Genomic DNA, 15,732 nt, shown 5'->3' with positions numbered 1-15,732 from the left:
ATTTTGAAATAACAGGCAATCTAAAAAATATAATTTCATGGAGGAACAGTCGATAAATAATCTACTGTAACGCCAGGGACGAAGAAGAGCAGTAAAAAACAAGTTTTTTGAAAACTTCAAATGCTCGTATGCCGGCCTCCCAAAAATTAAAATTTTTCGAATTATATATTTTAGACATTTTTTTTGTGCTTTCAACCATTTTTAGCCATATTTTGCCATGTTTAGCATATTTTTGAAAAGTCAAAACGGCAAAAATATCACAAAAAATTAGTACATCTATTTAATTTTATATTGGGGTCTTACCTTTACTTGCACCGTCTGGGCCACGCAAAATTGTACACTCTTCAATTGTTCCAAACGGATTAAACAATTGCCTTACATCATCCTCGGTTTGCTGCTTGCTTAGCATACCAACAAATAGTTTTCGATCTATAGTCAATAACAATAAAAAGAAAAGAGGGAAACATATCAATGTATCTAGAATTAAAAAATATGAGATTGTGAGTTTATAAATCATGGGCAGAAAACATAAACAAAGTCCGTTACATAGCATCAAAAAATAAAACTGATTTAAGAGGAAAATAAGTAGATGTAGTAATTGATGATAACTGTTTTAAAATAAAAGACAACATATATTAGTTTAAATACTTTAATTAAAAAAAATATATATTGTCTTTATTATGTTTATCAATTTCTCAAAAACTGTTTTAAGTTTTGGTATTAGTAATAAATTATATTTTTAAAGCAAAACATAAAATAAACAGATTTTGAAGTCAAAGTTTATAATATAAAAAAGGCAGTACATTGTGCTGTTAACTTTTTACAGTTCACATTGTACACCAAGAGCTACAAATTTCCAATATGAAAGCCATGGAAGAGTTTGTTTCTTTCATTTAGCTATCATATTACATGACCATGAAAATGGAACAAAATTGACAAACAAACAATCATTCAAAATTATTGAAGTAAAAGAAACACAATTACGATTTTAAAACAAATCTAAATTGCATTGAATGGGAATAAAACGAATTATATTTTATTGTATTATAAAGAATACGGTGTTAGCATCTTTATCATACATTAAAATAGGTCTGTCAACGTTTTTCTAAGACACATATTTAACGGACCAACTACAAACAATCATAGGAATATAATTTCTAAAATATACTATAATATAAAATAATTAAAACTATTTTGAATGACATTAGTTAATTTTTATTTTAAAAAACGACAGAGTGAAGCTTTGTAGTTTAGTAATTTATATTTATTTTAATTTTAATAACTAAGAAAATAAATAATGTCTCAATAAAAATGTAATGTTTTATCAATGAGTAGTTGCTAATACACAAACATTAACCACTTAACAGTGCTTTTCTTGTCATTTTTTTGTATATTTCCTTTTTTTTATATAACTCAATAAACACATTTACAAATACTCTCGATAAAGAACATAAATATAAATAGCAATAAAAGCTATAAACTAAATCAAACACCAAAATTAAAACGAAATTCAAATAACCTGTTCGTCTATCGAGTAATTTTTGTAAGTGTTAGTTTTGAAGTTGAAGAATTTTATTTATTAGGCCAATTATATTTTATTTGTATGTAATATTATCAATAATTTTGTTCCAATTTGAATTACTGTAGTATAGTGCATGTAAATAAAAATGTAATTTTCAATAAACTATACAAATATATTATAATTAAAAAAAAACATTACAGTATTGCATTAAAAATACAATAAAATGTATCAAACGGTGACAATAATTAATTACGTTACAAAGATGAAACAACATTCATACATTATTTCTTTTCTTTATTAATTATTATTTAATTATTGCTGAGAATTCAATTATATTCATATAACATAAATGGACATTCTTTTACTTTTTTGTATTTTTAATCGAAATTTTATTTAAATTTTTACAATGTCTTACATAAAATATAATTCTTTAAGACATATTTTATTTAGACACGAAAATTTTACTGATCTTAACATTGACTTGGGTTCATTTAAAGATTGGCTTTAATTTCAATTTATTTAGGACCGTTCTTAGTACATAAAAACTTTATTTTACAATAAAATATAAGAATTATGTTAATTAATATAACGACAATAGTTACGTCAAAATACTAAAAAGTCCAATACATATTATATGATTTAATGTTGATATTAACAGCAATCCTTAATAATAATGATTAATAAAAAAAATTAAATGAAAAAAAAAAATAAATAAATAAATAATACACGAAAAAACTTAATAGCATTTATAAATATTTATTACATAACAAACAGTTTTGAAATTATCGATATTACATTATAGAGAATAACGAAAACATATACACACGTTTGTTTTAGGTGAAAAAATTCGCTTACTTTTAAAAACTGTATGACTTTTTTAGATTCACAATACTATGTATAATTTTGGCTCTCGTTTTCAATTATTTTTAAATTAATTGTTTTTGATTGGCCGCAATCTGAAGACACTCACGTTTCACGAATAGTTGATTCTGTGTCTCTTTGACAATTTTAAGGATTTTTGAAATTATATTTTAGTGTCAGACTTTATTTTAATCACTTTTATTTTTGATATACAAATATTTATAAAATCTCATAAATATCGTATATATTGTCCTGTTTCTGTTTTTACTTATATCATATATGAATAATTGATATTTTGTGTATCCAAAGAATTTTCAAATCTTTATATACATAATTATAAATATATTTATAGATTTGAATAAAGATATTTGCATTTTAGTTTTATTAATTGGTTTGATATAATATTCAATCACAATACTTTATAGGGGAATATTTTTTTTATATATATATTTTTTGTTTTTAACTTTTTTTTTAATAATTAAATTTTTGTCTATATTAATCCTAGTTTTTGTTTAGAAACTCATTTATTTATTTTTAGTATTAATATATGATATATCATTATTTTTTAAATTAATTGTTCTTTGTGTGCAATAAATTCTTTCGTTTTATTATCTGACACTCACTACGCGATGCTTAGCTTTTTAATTGTTGTACTGTTTCTGAAAAATTTACGTTATAGATTTTATTTATGACAACGACACGACAACGCCAGTAAAATTGTTTGAAGGCGATACCATCTTCATCGACTTCATGTTTTTTATTTCTGTAACAAAAGTAGAATAAGAAATAAAAGAAAAAATGTGTTAAAATTGATATTATGCCATCAAGAATGTACAAAAAAACACACATTTTTCATCATTTTATTTTTTAAGGAAAAACAATAAAATAGTAAAATTATCATTAATAAAAACCATACACGGAAATGAAGCGGTATGTTTTTTAAACTCAAAAAATGAATTATTTTCATAGAATATAAGTCGAAGAAAAACAAAGCACTGACACGAACAAAACAACATTTAAATATTATATTTTTTTAATTATTTTTAGTAATATTAAAAAAAAACTAGTGAGTGTTATGCATAATTTTAACATAGATTTCTACATAGAATAAATATCTTATCTAGTTTTAATGTGGTCATCATCAATGTCAACTTTCTTTCAAACCTTAATTCATCTAGTAATTATATTATTTTGGCTAGTAAAAGAATTAATAGCTCGGGAAACATAAACAACGTAGTTGTTGAAAAAGTGTAAAAAGTAAAATACAAATTTACAGAAAGAAATAATTGAATAAAAATTTCATATTGGAATTGCAGATAGTATGAAAAATGAAGTGTAAATTAAAATCATAAGTGTAATAAAAGATCATTAATAAAAAAATTAATATGTATTTTTTCGGAGTTTAACAACTTATGTTTTATTGTTTTAATACAAACTGAAGTTTACTACTCGATTAAAAGCAAATTAGCTTTTTAATTTTACTTTTTTCTAAAAAAAATAAAAAATAAAAAAATCTAAAAAAAATACTTTAAACAAATGTGCCTCCTAACTCAGGGCTCTTTAAATTTTATCATTGAAAATCAACAAATACTAATAAATTAGGTAATAAAAAAAATATATAATAAGAAAACAAATTATTTGCGTGGGTTGATGATATTATTTTGTTGATCTATTTCATTTGAAGCAAAAACGATCAAATAAGTATCACGAAATAATAAAGTACAAAAACCTAAGATTATTGTACTTTTGTAAAAATTAATTATCTGAAAGCATGAATAAATGAATGTCTGTCAAAAGATATAATTTTATATGAAGTCATAAACAAATCGTGATCTGACATGCAAACATCTAGTTTAACTTCTTCTTTGCTTCCTTTTTACAAGGGTCGATACACCATATTGACGTATTAAAGTATAACCTCTTATCTTTTGTTTCTGTTTTATACTTTTTTAGATAGGGAAACGATTTATTACTATGAAAAGTTGGAGGTAAATGGACGGTTTTATTTTCAACATTAATTTTTTCTAGTGAAACTCTTATTAGAACTGCTTACAGTGGAACGCAGTTAACACTACTAAAACTCTTTTCATACGTTAGGATGTTAAAACTGTTTTGTGGGCAAAATTATTTAATATGTGAGTAAAAAATTCGATTTGGCTGAAATTTCGTATACATATAGGCCTTATCATCCTGAACAAATCCCAATCGGTCATTTTTGGTTCAGACACATCATTGACCCGTGGGAGGCTTTTTCGCGTTTTTCGCGCATACCTTGCTTTTTTATGCGTCAAATTTTCAAATGTGCATATCTTTTTAACTGCATATCCGATTTTAATGATCGCATACTCGTTGGAAGCGTCTTTTTAAGACAATCAAATTTGCTGAAGGAAGATATCATTTTCGTTTTGAAATGACAAAGTTATTGGTCAAAAGCTAAATTTTTTTGGCTAACTTTGAGCCTGCGTAACTCAAAAAGTTCCCACTCATTTTTTACTTACATATTAAATAATTATGCCCTTGTATTTTATAAACCTTTAAAACTAAATCACGTACTTTTTTTTTTAATTTACGAAATTGAGCATTTTTGACTCATATGTAAGTAAGAAAAATAAGTAAATTGATTTAAAAAAAAAGTTTTAAAACTTTATAGGGTAGGGTAGGGTAGTAGGGTTTACTATATCCCTATAAGATCTAGAATGGCTCGCACCGCGGTCTCTAAGGAGTTCTTCATACTCTAAAATTATCATTTTGAGAGGCCTTATTTTTTTGAAAAAATTTTTTAAAGGTTTGTGTAATATTTTTTATACAGATAAAACCAAGTTTCAAAAAGTAATTGTATAAAACATTCCAATGGGAATTAATTCAAAATACTCATACAATAACAAGATGAACGTGATATGTGTTTGAATGTAAGTATTTATTTACTATGTTGACAAAAAAGCAGTTAAGGCAATGTAATACAAGTTTAGTTTAAATAACTTAAATAAATAAATAAAATAATTTTGCTTTTCACATAAGAATGATAGCGTTAATATATAAACGTCAGCCGTGCAAGGAATGCAATAATTTAAAACAAAACGTGTCTTTTATAGCCCTTTAATCTAAGTTAGGGTATCTCATATACTTTAAAGTTGTCACATAATTTATTATTTTTATGCTTATTTATATACATAAAGAATATGTTAAGCACATTGTTTCAACTGATTTGAGCTCCTCCAAAAGTTAGATTCAATTGCCTATTTTAGCTTAACGATTGATTATTCCGAAAATTTCTAAATTTGTCAATTTTAAAATCAACTTTTGTAAGTTCTTGGCAGTTAAAATAGTTTTCATCTAAGAAAAGAAAACTAATATATATTTGATTAAATAGACAAATTTCAATTGATGGATTAATGTTGTGCCATCTATAAATCTAAAGACAATCGACATTACAGAAACACAAGAAAGGTTATAGTATCAAAATGAACTGTTTTAGCAAATGTATCGCATTAAATTTATATTTCCACAAAGAGAATTACTAATGCATAGTACAATGTACGAGTACCTTTAACTTTAATGCATACAATTTGGTACATACTTAAAAAATTTAAATGCTGTACGTACTAATAAAGTTGTGTAATATGTTGTTAAGGTTTGAAAAACTTTGTAATGTTGATATTAGAACTCTTCATTACTTATAGCTGAATATATTATTTCATTTTAAATGCATATTTAAAACTCAAATCTTTATGGGCTTTTCATCTTTGCTTTAATTTGATCTCTTTCGTATAACTAAGATATTTCAAGCATATTTTCAAGATTGTTTTATAATGCATTATTTCTTCGAAATGCGATTCTAAAAAACTCCTTACAATTTACTAAAGAAAAGATGATATTGGAAAAGAGAAAAATTACCATTTAAGGCAGTGGCGGATTAACTGACAATGGGGCCTAAGGTTAAAGGACCTTGTTCAACCATTTTGAGGCATATTTTAAGAAATTTTGTTCTACAGAATGCTCGGGGCCTGAGGCTGCAGCCTTGTTAGCCTACAGGCAATAAATTGAAAAAATCATGTTTGGATTTTGTTAAATTCTACAATTCGGAAATTTATTTATTATGACCATTACAACTGTCTGATAGAATTTAATTTTTTTTATGGACGAAATCCCGTTGTAACTGTATCAAAACAATAATACCCAATGTATGTTATTTGCCTTTAAGCTGCTTCAATATAATTAAATCACATACCTTGATAAATTGTCTTGTAAAGGTAAGATTATTGTATTGGTATTATTGTCTGCAGTAAACAGCTTTAAAAATTTTGTATAAATTGTACGTCCTTATTATTTGGTTGGGCTTTCAAATTTGCTCGAGCCACAACTCAGATTCTAGAAACTTTTAAAATGTACATATGTATTATTTGTTATGCCATTGATGAGGATCAGTCATATCCGAGTCATATCAAAACAGTACACCTAGACAAGAATATATTAAATTTTATGAAAATATAATCTCAGTATTTATTCGATAAAAAATATTATGTACAACATTCAGTCAATATTGCTACCTTAAAAGTTTAAAAAATCACTTTACTTGCTCGATATCACATATTTTTTCTTACATTTTTGTCGTTTCTTAATATTTACACTATGTCGACAGTGTGCTAAAGTTCAAAATAAAATAAAAACTATGAAATTGCAAATGTTAAATTGAGCTTGTTTGCTGGTGAAAGGAAAATGTTTTATATATACCTTTTACAAGATAGTAAAATTTTTTTTTGTATTTGTCTTCAACCATTTTTATAAAATATTGGAAATCCATTTTCTTTCCCTCTAAAGTTTTAGTTTTGAGTTCCTTTTTTTCGAAGTTTTAAGCACATTCCAAAAGTGTTCATGTATAATACAGATCATCTAGTTAAATTCTCTCCTAACGTTTGTGCCCAAATGAAAGAAAATAGACTATAGAGAATACAAAAGTACAACTTTAATAACTTTTCTGTGTAAGAATTGTCTTACCTTAAAATTTGTTATACCGTGTTATGACGCATTCCAAATGAAATTTAAAAAAGTTGGTAGACAAAGGAAAATTGAAAAACAAATTACATGACCATCTTGACCATTTCGAGTTATGAAACTTTTGTTCTGGAACTTTGAATCTAGCTTTTGAAATACGGAAGGTAGGGACATTTGAAATTTTCAAAAAATGTGATTTTTAGTGCTCTTCTAAAAAATTTTTATTTTTGATCTAAATAATTTTAAAAAATATCCACAAAACGCGTAAACCCTACCTTGACTAAAACGGGTAAAGCGGGGGATCAAATTGAAAAAAAAATCGTCAAAAAAAATTGACAAAAGTGAGCCAAAAGGCATGAAAATGCAGTTCGTATTTCCTTCCGTATTTCAAAAGCTAGATTCAAATTTCCAGAACAAAAGTTTCATAACTCGAAATGGTCAAGATGGTCATGTTTTCCAATGATTACAAAATTATGTATACTTCGTTTTTTTGTTTGTTTGTTTTTAAAAGTAAATTAATAGAAAAGCCGATTAACTGACTTTGAGTATAAACCAACTTTAGAAATAAAATTACTCATAAAACGGACAAAAAAAAACAAGTTCTTATTTTAGTCTCTGTCAGACATTTTGTAATCAAAGCATATACACTATCAAGCTTTTCATTTAATTTTCATTCGGTTTAAGGTTTTCCGTCTACGTCTTAGAATGAAGCCATTAAATGAATTAATATTTGTTTAGGATTTTAATGCCTTTTTGCCTTTGCGTTCCACCGAGTATACTTAGTACCTTACTCCATTTTTACAACAACCATAATGATGATGATGATGTTTGTCTTTCTTTTTCGTTACATTTCATATCATTGCACACATATTTTTTACTACCATTTACTGTACAGATTAAAGTAACCATTATGATAATGTAAAATAAAAGTGAAAATTTAAAACATTAAAAACGGTTAATTGTGGTGATGTATAACTCTTGTTTCGTTTAAAATGTTTTGATTGAGGTTTTTCACGAATTTTACATATTCACATGAAAAATTATATGTAAATACATGGTAACTAACATTTTATTTTATGAAGAGTAAAAACATTTATCTTTTTAAAGCCCGCACTGAATTCACAAAGGACGTAATTTTTTCCGCATTTTAAACAAAAACTTCCCATAGAGGCATCAATTATACTAAATTTGAAGCCATTCTTAAATTTTATTATATTATTTAGTCCCTGATCCATTTTCTCACAATTAAACAAATATTCGCTGTTTTGTTTGTGTTCCCTTTGGGATCATTGAATTTTATAACCATGTTAATAGTTAGCAAAATTATATGTATGTATTACTAATTCTTGATAGAAAATACTTTTTTATAATCAATATAATATAATATTTGCAAGATACTTTGAGGTATGTATTAACTAGCTTTCGTTCAGTTTTGACAATTGAGTTTTAATCATTTACAGAAAATAAAAATACTTGATAAAGATCACTATGAAATGCTTCATTTTACTCGCAAAGGGAAAATTATGTTTAAATGTTTGCTTTTCACCGTAATTAAGTAATTAGTTTGAAGAAAGCCTCAGGATGAAAATTTTATCACGTACATATTAATTCCTTGTGCATGCATAAGCAACCACTATCTTACTGTATACTTTTCATGCATACCTTTAATGTGTGTTTGTGGCATACACAGTTTTAATTAAATTCCAAGTTTCTCATGGAGAAAATCAGCGTGATGATGGTGTGTGCATTTGAGTTCTAGCTACAAAAACACCTTAAGATAAAAATAGGAATACGTGAAAAATAATACGTTAAAACTCTCTTTCTCTCCATGCTTTGTACCAAAGAGAGAGTTTACTTTTTACATACGTGAAATAAATTCAATTTTCATCATGTGAGATATAAATCTTCTTATATATTTTCCATTTAACGATGTAACAATACTCTAATTCTGTATTCATGAATTCATATGCAAAACAAGGGTGAACGAAAATCAAGAATGGAAAATCAATTGTTAAACTTTCTAGTAAACCAAAAATCAATTTCGTGTTAAAATGCAAAGACGTATTTTTTGTTGCGAAGACTATAGATACAAAAATACTGAATTCAATCCCTTATTAAGTTTCTTTTCTATTTTAGTTTTTTTATAATTTTTCATTTTTAAATCTTTTTTTTTATTAAACATGTTTCAATTTTTTAAATTTTTAAAGAAAAAAATCAAAATAATTTAAAAAAATTAAAGTGTTTTCATTTCTAGTTAAAACTAGAAATGAAATAAATTTTCTTTTATTGTCCGTAAAACATTCTTAATTATTTTATGGGCATGTGTACATTTTTCCGAGTTTCGAAAAGTACATAAGTTTTCGTGTATAATGTGTCCTTCAAAATTTTTAACTGGACTTTAATTGAATTGACAGAAGAACGATTTTGTTGATTTGATGTAAAAATCTGATCATGATATAAATTAAGTTGAATATATTTCACTTGCTGTTCTCGCTTTCGAATATCGATTCAATTAACTCATTCGTTCTATTATCTTTATACATACTACTATTCAAAAAGGATTGTTGAATACAATTTTTATATAAATTTTAATGAAATAAACTTTATTTTTAAAGGCGCGCGCATCAACGTTCATTTTCCCTTGAGATGAAAATTTGCTAATTAGATGGCCTGAAAGCAGAAAATTGTAAATTTAAATTTACCCTACCAACAAAAGTTGTATGTTTTATACAAGTGTACAGGAACATATTATTGTATGTAAAAAGAAGATAGACAATGTAATTTTATATTCATTTTGATGATGGCAGCGACGGCAACATTGTTGTATTCGTTGTATGTTGTTGATAAAATAAAAGTTTTTAAAGTACTTCAATAAATGGATGCACAATATTGAATAAGGGAGTAAGTTGTTGTAAGCTGAGGTGAATACAAGTGTGTTCTGTGCTCATATGCTTTTTTTTATAAAAGTATCACTTTTCAGTGTTTTTATGTGTATTGAATATATTTATGCATATATGAAATCTTAAATGTGTACATAATGAATCTTACTATTGTAGCATTTAATCGTGTAATAATTTTTATTTAGTTATATTGTTGATTAAAATACAAACAATCGTCTTTTTGACTCCCGAAAAATTTAAAAATAATTGATAACGTGTTTGGTAAAGAAGTAAAACAGTAATTTGTAGTAAGTTTGTAGGATACACATGTATATAATTGTAGGTTGAATTAAATTGGAGATAGAGGTTACTGTTCAAGGCTACAAATCATTATTTGTTTTTCTGACTAAAATTGTAACAGAAGATAATGATTCCAAAGTATGAAAAATACTAGTACTCCTTTATTACTGCGGCTATTTTCAACTCCATCTCCAGAGACTTCATCTGATAATTAAATTTAAAAGTAAAGCCAAAAATCATGTAAATCATGATTTTACTAACTTAAACTTAATTCAACTTAAACAAAAATCAATTTAGTTCTTCAAATTTAGATTTAGAACCGAAAATTCATAATTTAAATATTTAAATGTATATGCCTCCATCAATTCAGAAAATCTTCACAAAATCGCTCCTCACAACTTAACATTTTAAACATAATCGTCATATACGCCAACCATATTTTATTATTTTGCAAATTATATTATCTGTCTTGTGCGCCTTTATTAAAACTTGGCACCAAGTAGGTAGAAAAATATAAGATGAAACTGTGTACTTTGTGAATGAATACGGATTAATGAAGTCTCAAAGGTCTTCTTTAGAACCTAAAAAATTTGATTGACAATTCATTCTAAGGTTATACATGTTCAAAAATTAAAATTTGAATTAAATTATGATGATTGATTCAAATAGACAGCAAATTTTGTTTTTTTTTTCTTACATACTTTACCTACTTAAATGAATTACATAATCTATATTTTCATCTATATTTTTGTCTAGAAACGACAACATTTTTTTTTCTGTTCTTCGAAATTGTAAATGCGCTGAAATCATTAAGGCTAGGTAGTAAAACATTGAATGATTGACTTTTAAAAAATCAAAATAAAAATTGGTCAGCATAAAAGCTCCTTTTCAGACGTTGATTTGTTATATTAAAATGATTTTTATTTCGGGATAAAAAACCAAAATTACCATTTATAGAAAAACATAATTTTGCTGTTGTAAAAACAATAATATATAAAAATAATAATATATATCTTCACTTTACCCTCTTTCCTACATGTTTCGTTCTAATATAATCTCTAATGAAAATTCAAAAAGAAATCTCTTTTGCCTTTTTTCATCTCATTTTGTATAACTTTCACTTGTGATGATGATGTAAAAGACGCGGATACAAAAACTCATAAAAAGACCGTAAACACAATGTGAAAATTTATTTTTTAAATAATAATAATAAGAAGAAGAAGAATAACAACTGACGGTTTCAAATCTTTTTCTAAGCCTGTGTGTAAAGTTACTTTAAATAGCTGTTTTATACAGATTTTATTTTTGTTTTGGTTTATTTTTTCGTAAATATAGGTGTGTAACGCTTATGTTTAAAGCACAAAAAGAGCCTGCGTTTGACTCAAAAATAAGAGGGGAGAGATAATAAGATATTTCTTTAAATTTTTGAGAAAAATGTCATACTCATATATAAATACAAAAGTTTTATAATTTTTTTGAATGAAACATATTGATAAGTTCTAAACTAAAATCAAGCAAATTTTAATAAAAAAAGTTAAGTATTTAATCGAAAAAAACCGTTGGTCTTGTTTTTTAAATTTTTCAAGAATTTATGATTAAGAAATTTTAATTTTCGATATACTGTTGTTCTAAATTCAACAAGATTTTCCTTTTCTAAAAAGTAATTTTATAAAATTACTTAATTAATTAAAACGAGAATGCATTCGTTTATAAAATGAATTATTTGACTGCATTTCAATGTGTTCAATTCCATGATTTTTCATAATTTTTTTGAATTTTCCCGAAGATTTTTATTAATTTTAACTTTTCATGTTACTCACGAGACTCCCCTGAACATTTTAAAATTTTGAAATTTTTCAAGATTTTCCGATTTTCATGAATTTTTCGAGTTTTTTCGAAGTTTTCCACTAATTTTCATCGACAACATTTGACAACGGTTGAACACTAATTTAAAACTCCAACGGATAATTTCTTTAAATATGCTGTCAAATCTGTCATTTGAAAAGAATTCGCCAAACCTGCTAATTCAAACAAAATTAAAGAGGCATACCACACAGACGGACGGACGGACGACAACCCGAGCACAATACCGCGTTTTTTTTCAAAAAAATTGAAATGCGGTAAAAATGACAGTTATTTTACCGCATTTCGAAGAAAAAATATCATTCGGAATGTCGGAATGCAACCGGAATGTCATTCGAAATGTCGGAATGCATCCGGAATGTAATTCGGAATGTTTCTATCATATACTACTTGCATCCTAATTAAATTTTAAATATCCCATTTTAAAAACAACCTTAACTTTATACATCTGAAATGCGGTACAGTTGAACGTACGCTGTATGGATACAGCTTGATCTAGTTTATCATTTTATTTTATTTTTTCAATTTTAAGTTAAATGTTTCAGAATCAATTTTAAATATACAAAAAAAATATAAATATATAAAAACAACAACAGATATATTGAGCAACGGTAAAAAATTGTTTCAATTTTAGCATTTTCTCCCCTTATTTTTTTCAAAAATTTTTGACAAAACTAAATATTAAATTAAAAAATACAAAAAAAAGGTACATAAGGCCGCTCCAAATTTTTTTCGATCTTTTTGTCCAAAAACTTTTTTTCAAAAAATTGCATAAAAAATAAGAAACTTTTGTTCTAGCAAAACTCTGTGGCGGTTAATTTTCCCAGTTTTTCTTCAGAAACCAAATTGGCAAAATAAGGCAATTTGCAACAATTCATTTGCGATCATATGTTTTATAGAAAAAAATGATGTACTCGAGACGACAAACAATCCTAGTGAAAAAAATTTCAAAAAAATTGACATTCAAATTTTGACGTTTTGCTCACGTGAAAATCTGAAAATTTTCATAGGTTCAGGTCGATTTTTTTCGAAAAAATTTTTTTCACTTGAATTGCTTGTCATGTCGAGTAGATCATTTTTCTCCATAAAACATATGATCGGAAACGAATCGTTACTCCGAAAAACTCAAAAATGTCCCGCTTTTCATACAGTTTACTCTACAGTGAAATCTGTTTCTGAAGAAACTCGGAAAATTGGAGCGGCCTAACTTCAAAAAAAAAAAAAAAAAAAATACACCATTAGAAATTTATTTTTTTTTATTACCAAATAGAGAAAAGTGGGCCATTGTTATAGACGAATACACAAGACATTTTGATATTATATAAATGAATTTTTAGATAAGGGGGAGAATATTTTCAATTCACGCAATATAGGTGAAGGATTTGCTTGACAGCATTCGACGATGACAACAACAATTTTCACGAATATCTAAAGTATATTCATCCATGGTGCTTTATATATTATTTATATTTGCAAAGTAAACTTTACAGTAAACCGTGTTTTTTGTTTTCCCTTTTTACTTTGAGATACATCGTCTCTGTAGTATGTGTATGCGCCGCGTCGTTTGAATCAACCTCTATGGAAAGAAAACCATCATTTACTTTGATTAGGTGTAAAACGACATAGATGATGATCGAAGCACATGTGTGCACGCATCTATTGAATACAGATTTTATTGATTTTCATGAATTTTCGATCGAAAATGGATGTTGATATATGTTTGAAGAAATGCTGACGCTGCAAATATATATATTTGTCTTTTTCTTTAGAAACAATAATAAAAAATATTTTCCTCGTGATAAGAAGAACATCTACAAAAAAATGTTTGGGTCTGTATTATTTTATAATAAAGAATTCTAAATGTAACATGAAATTCAAATATTTTTAATTCTAATTTATTTTTAATTTAAGTATTTTCAAAGAGTTATACACACACACGAACGGATTTTCCAACAAAATACCGCATTTTTCGATAAAACGTGAACTTGAAGGATAACTTGAAGGACATCTTAGTACGTGAATAATGTGACTTTACTTTTGATGTTCTAACTAATTTAATTTTATTAAAATACCTGTTGCCAATTTACGATTAAGTTAAGTCAAATATGGTGCATTCCATTCTAAAAAAAAATACCAAAATCACAGTTTAGATTTTACCATAAAACAGAAATATAACTAAAAAACAAAATAGTTTATGGTTAGGTCCATTAAAAAAGAAGAAACTTTTGCTTTGGCGAAATTTTTATTGCAAAATATGGGAAAATACGTCTAACGAAAAACAGGTCGAAACTAAAAGTTTTGTAATTTATTTTTTTTCTCACCATGATTATTTGCCATCCCCAGTTCTTCAATTTTGACCATGAAACATATAGTCGGAAACGTACCGTTTGGTTAGCAAGTCCAAAATGAGATTTTTAGTGTTTTTAAAATATCTTGAGTCATTCATAAAAATTTTATAAATAAGGCGAAAATAAATGTCGGCAAAGATAAAGTTTTTTTAATTTTTGGTCGGACCTTACGATAAAATAATCAAATTTGGATTTTCATAAGTAAATTTAAAATTCGGGATTTTGGTATTTTTTAGAATGGAATTTTTAAGACAACATCTCAAGTAACAATGCATCGTAAATATCATGTACTTAAATACCAAACATACCTCAATCATCGTCTCACAAATATTTTACCTAAGATTATCTTCTTTCATTGCGACACATATATATCTAAAAAATTATATTCTATTTGTTTTGATCATAATACGATGATTATGATGAATGCACATACTTTGAGTAAAACTTGTTTTGGTAAATATGGCGTCTATATCTATGGGCAAACAATATCAAACAGCAATAAAATGAAAATTAAGTCATGTAAAACTTCATAAAAGCAAAACACACATATTTGAAAGCATCTTCTAGGAGAATATAAATCCGAGCCCCTATGGCATATTCTTTACAACCCCTTGTTGAAGTAAATATATACAATAAATAAGAAAAGTAGTATGTAAATGTATATAGAATTTGTTATCATTCAAAAACATTCGTCAAATATAATTACATGCATATCTAAATACATATTTTTCCAAATCAATAAGCGTATGAATGATATTTCGAATTGTTGTGTCTAACTTTGTTTACTTTGTATTTTTATGAATATCAAAAAGAAAGGAACATACTGTTATTAGACAACGAAAAAATACTTTAATTACTTTTCTTGATGAATTTTTAGAACAGTGTGCATTGAAGAAAAAAGTTATCGGCAATCCAATCCAAAAATGATTAACTGCCATTAATAGGTACAGTTAAAAATATTTCTTAA

General features: G+C 26.1%; 1 protein-coding gene across 7 annotated transcripts in view; it reads right to left on the bottom strand.

Moving 5' to 3' along the window:
• LOC134829807 (CUGBP Elav-like family member 4) overlaps positions 1-15,732 on the bottom strand; it is a 79,432-nt gene that overhangs the window by 19,062 nt on the left and 44,638 nt on the right. For 4 of the 7 annotated variants that reach the window (XM_063843075.1, XM_063843070.1, XM_063843069.1 and 1 more), the window contains exon 4: positions 304-429. The exons of the other annotated variants lie outside the window; for them this stretch is intronic. In XM_063843075.1, the coding sequence (XP_063699145.1) occupies positions 304-429 (126 nt within the window). The remainder of the gene's footprint in view (positions 1-303; positions 430-15,732) is intronic. 7 annotated transcript variants of the gene reach the window in all.

The sequence above is a fragment of the Culicoides brevitarsis genome, chromosome 2, assembly GCF_036172545.1.
Source record: "Culicoides brevitarsis isolate CSIRO-B50_1 chromosome 2, AGI_CSIRO_Cbre_v1, whole genome shotgun sequence".
NCBI classification, from domain to species: Eukaryota; Metazoa; Arthropoda; class Insecta; order Diptera; family Ceratopogonidae; genus Culicoides; species Culicoides brevitarsis.
This window is presented reverse-complemented; position numbering and strand designations above follow the sequence as displayed.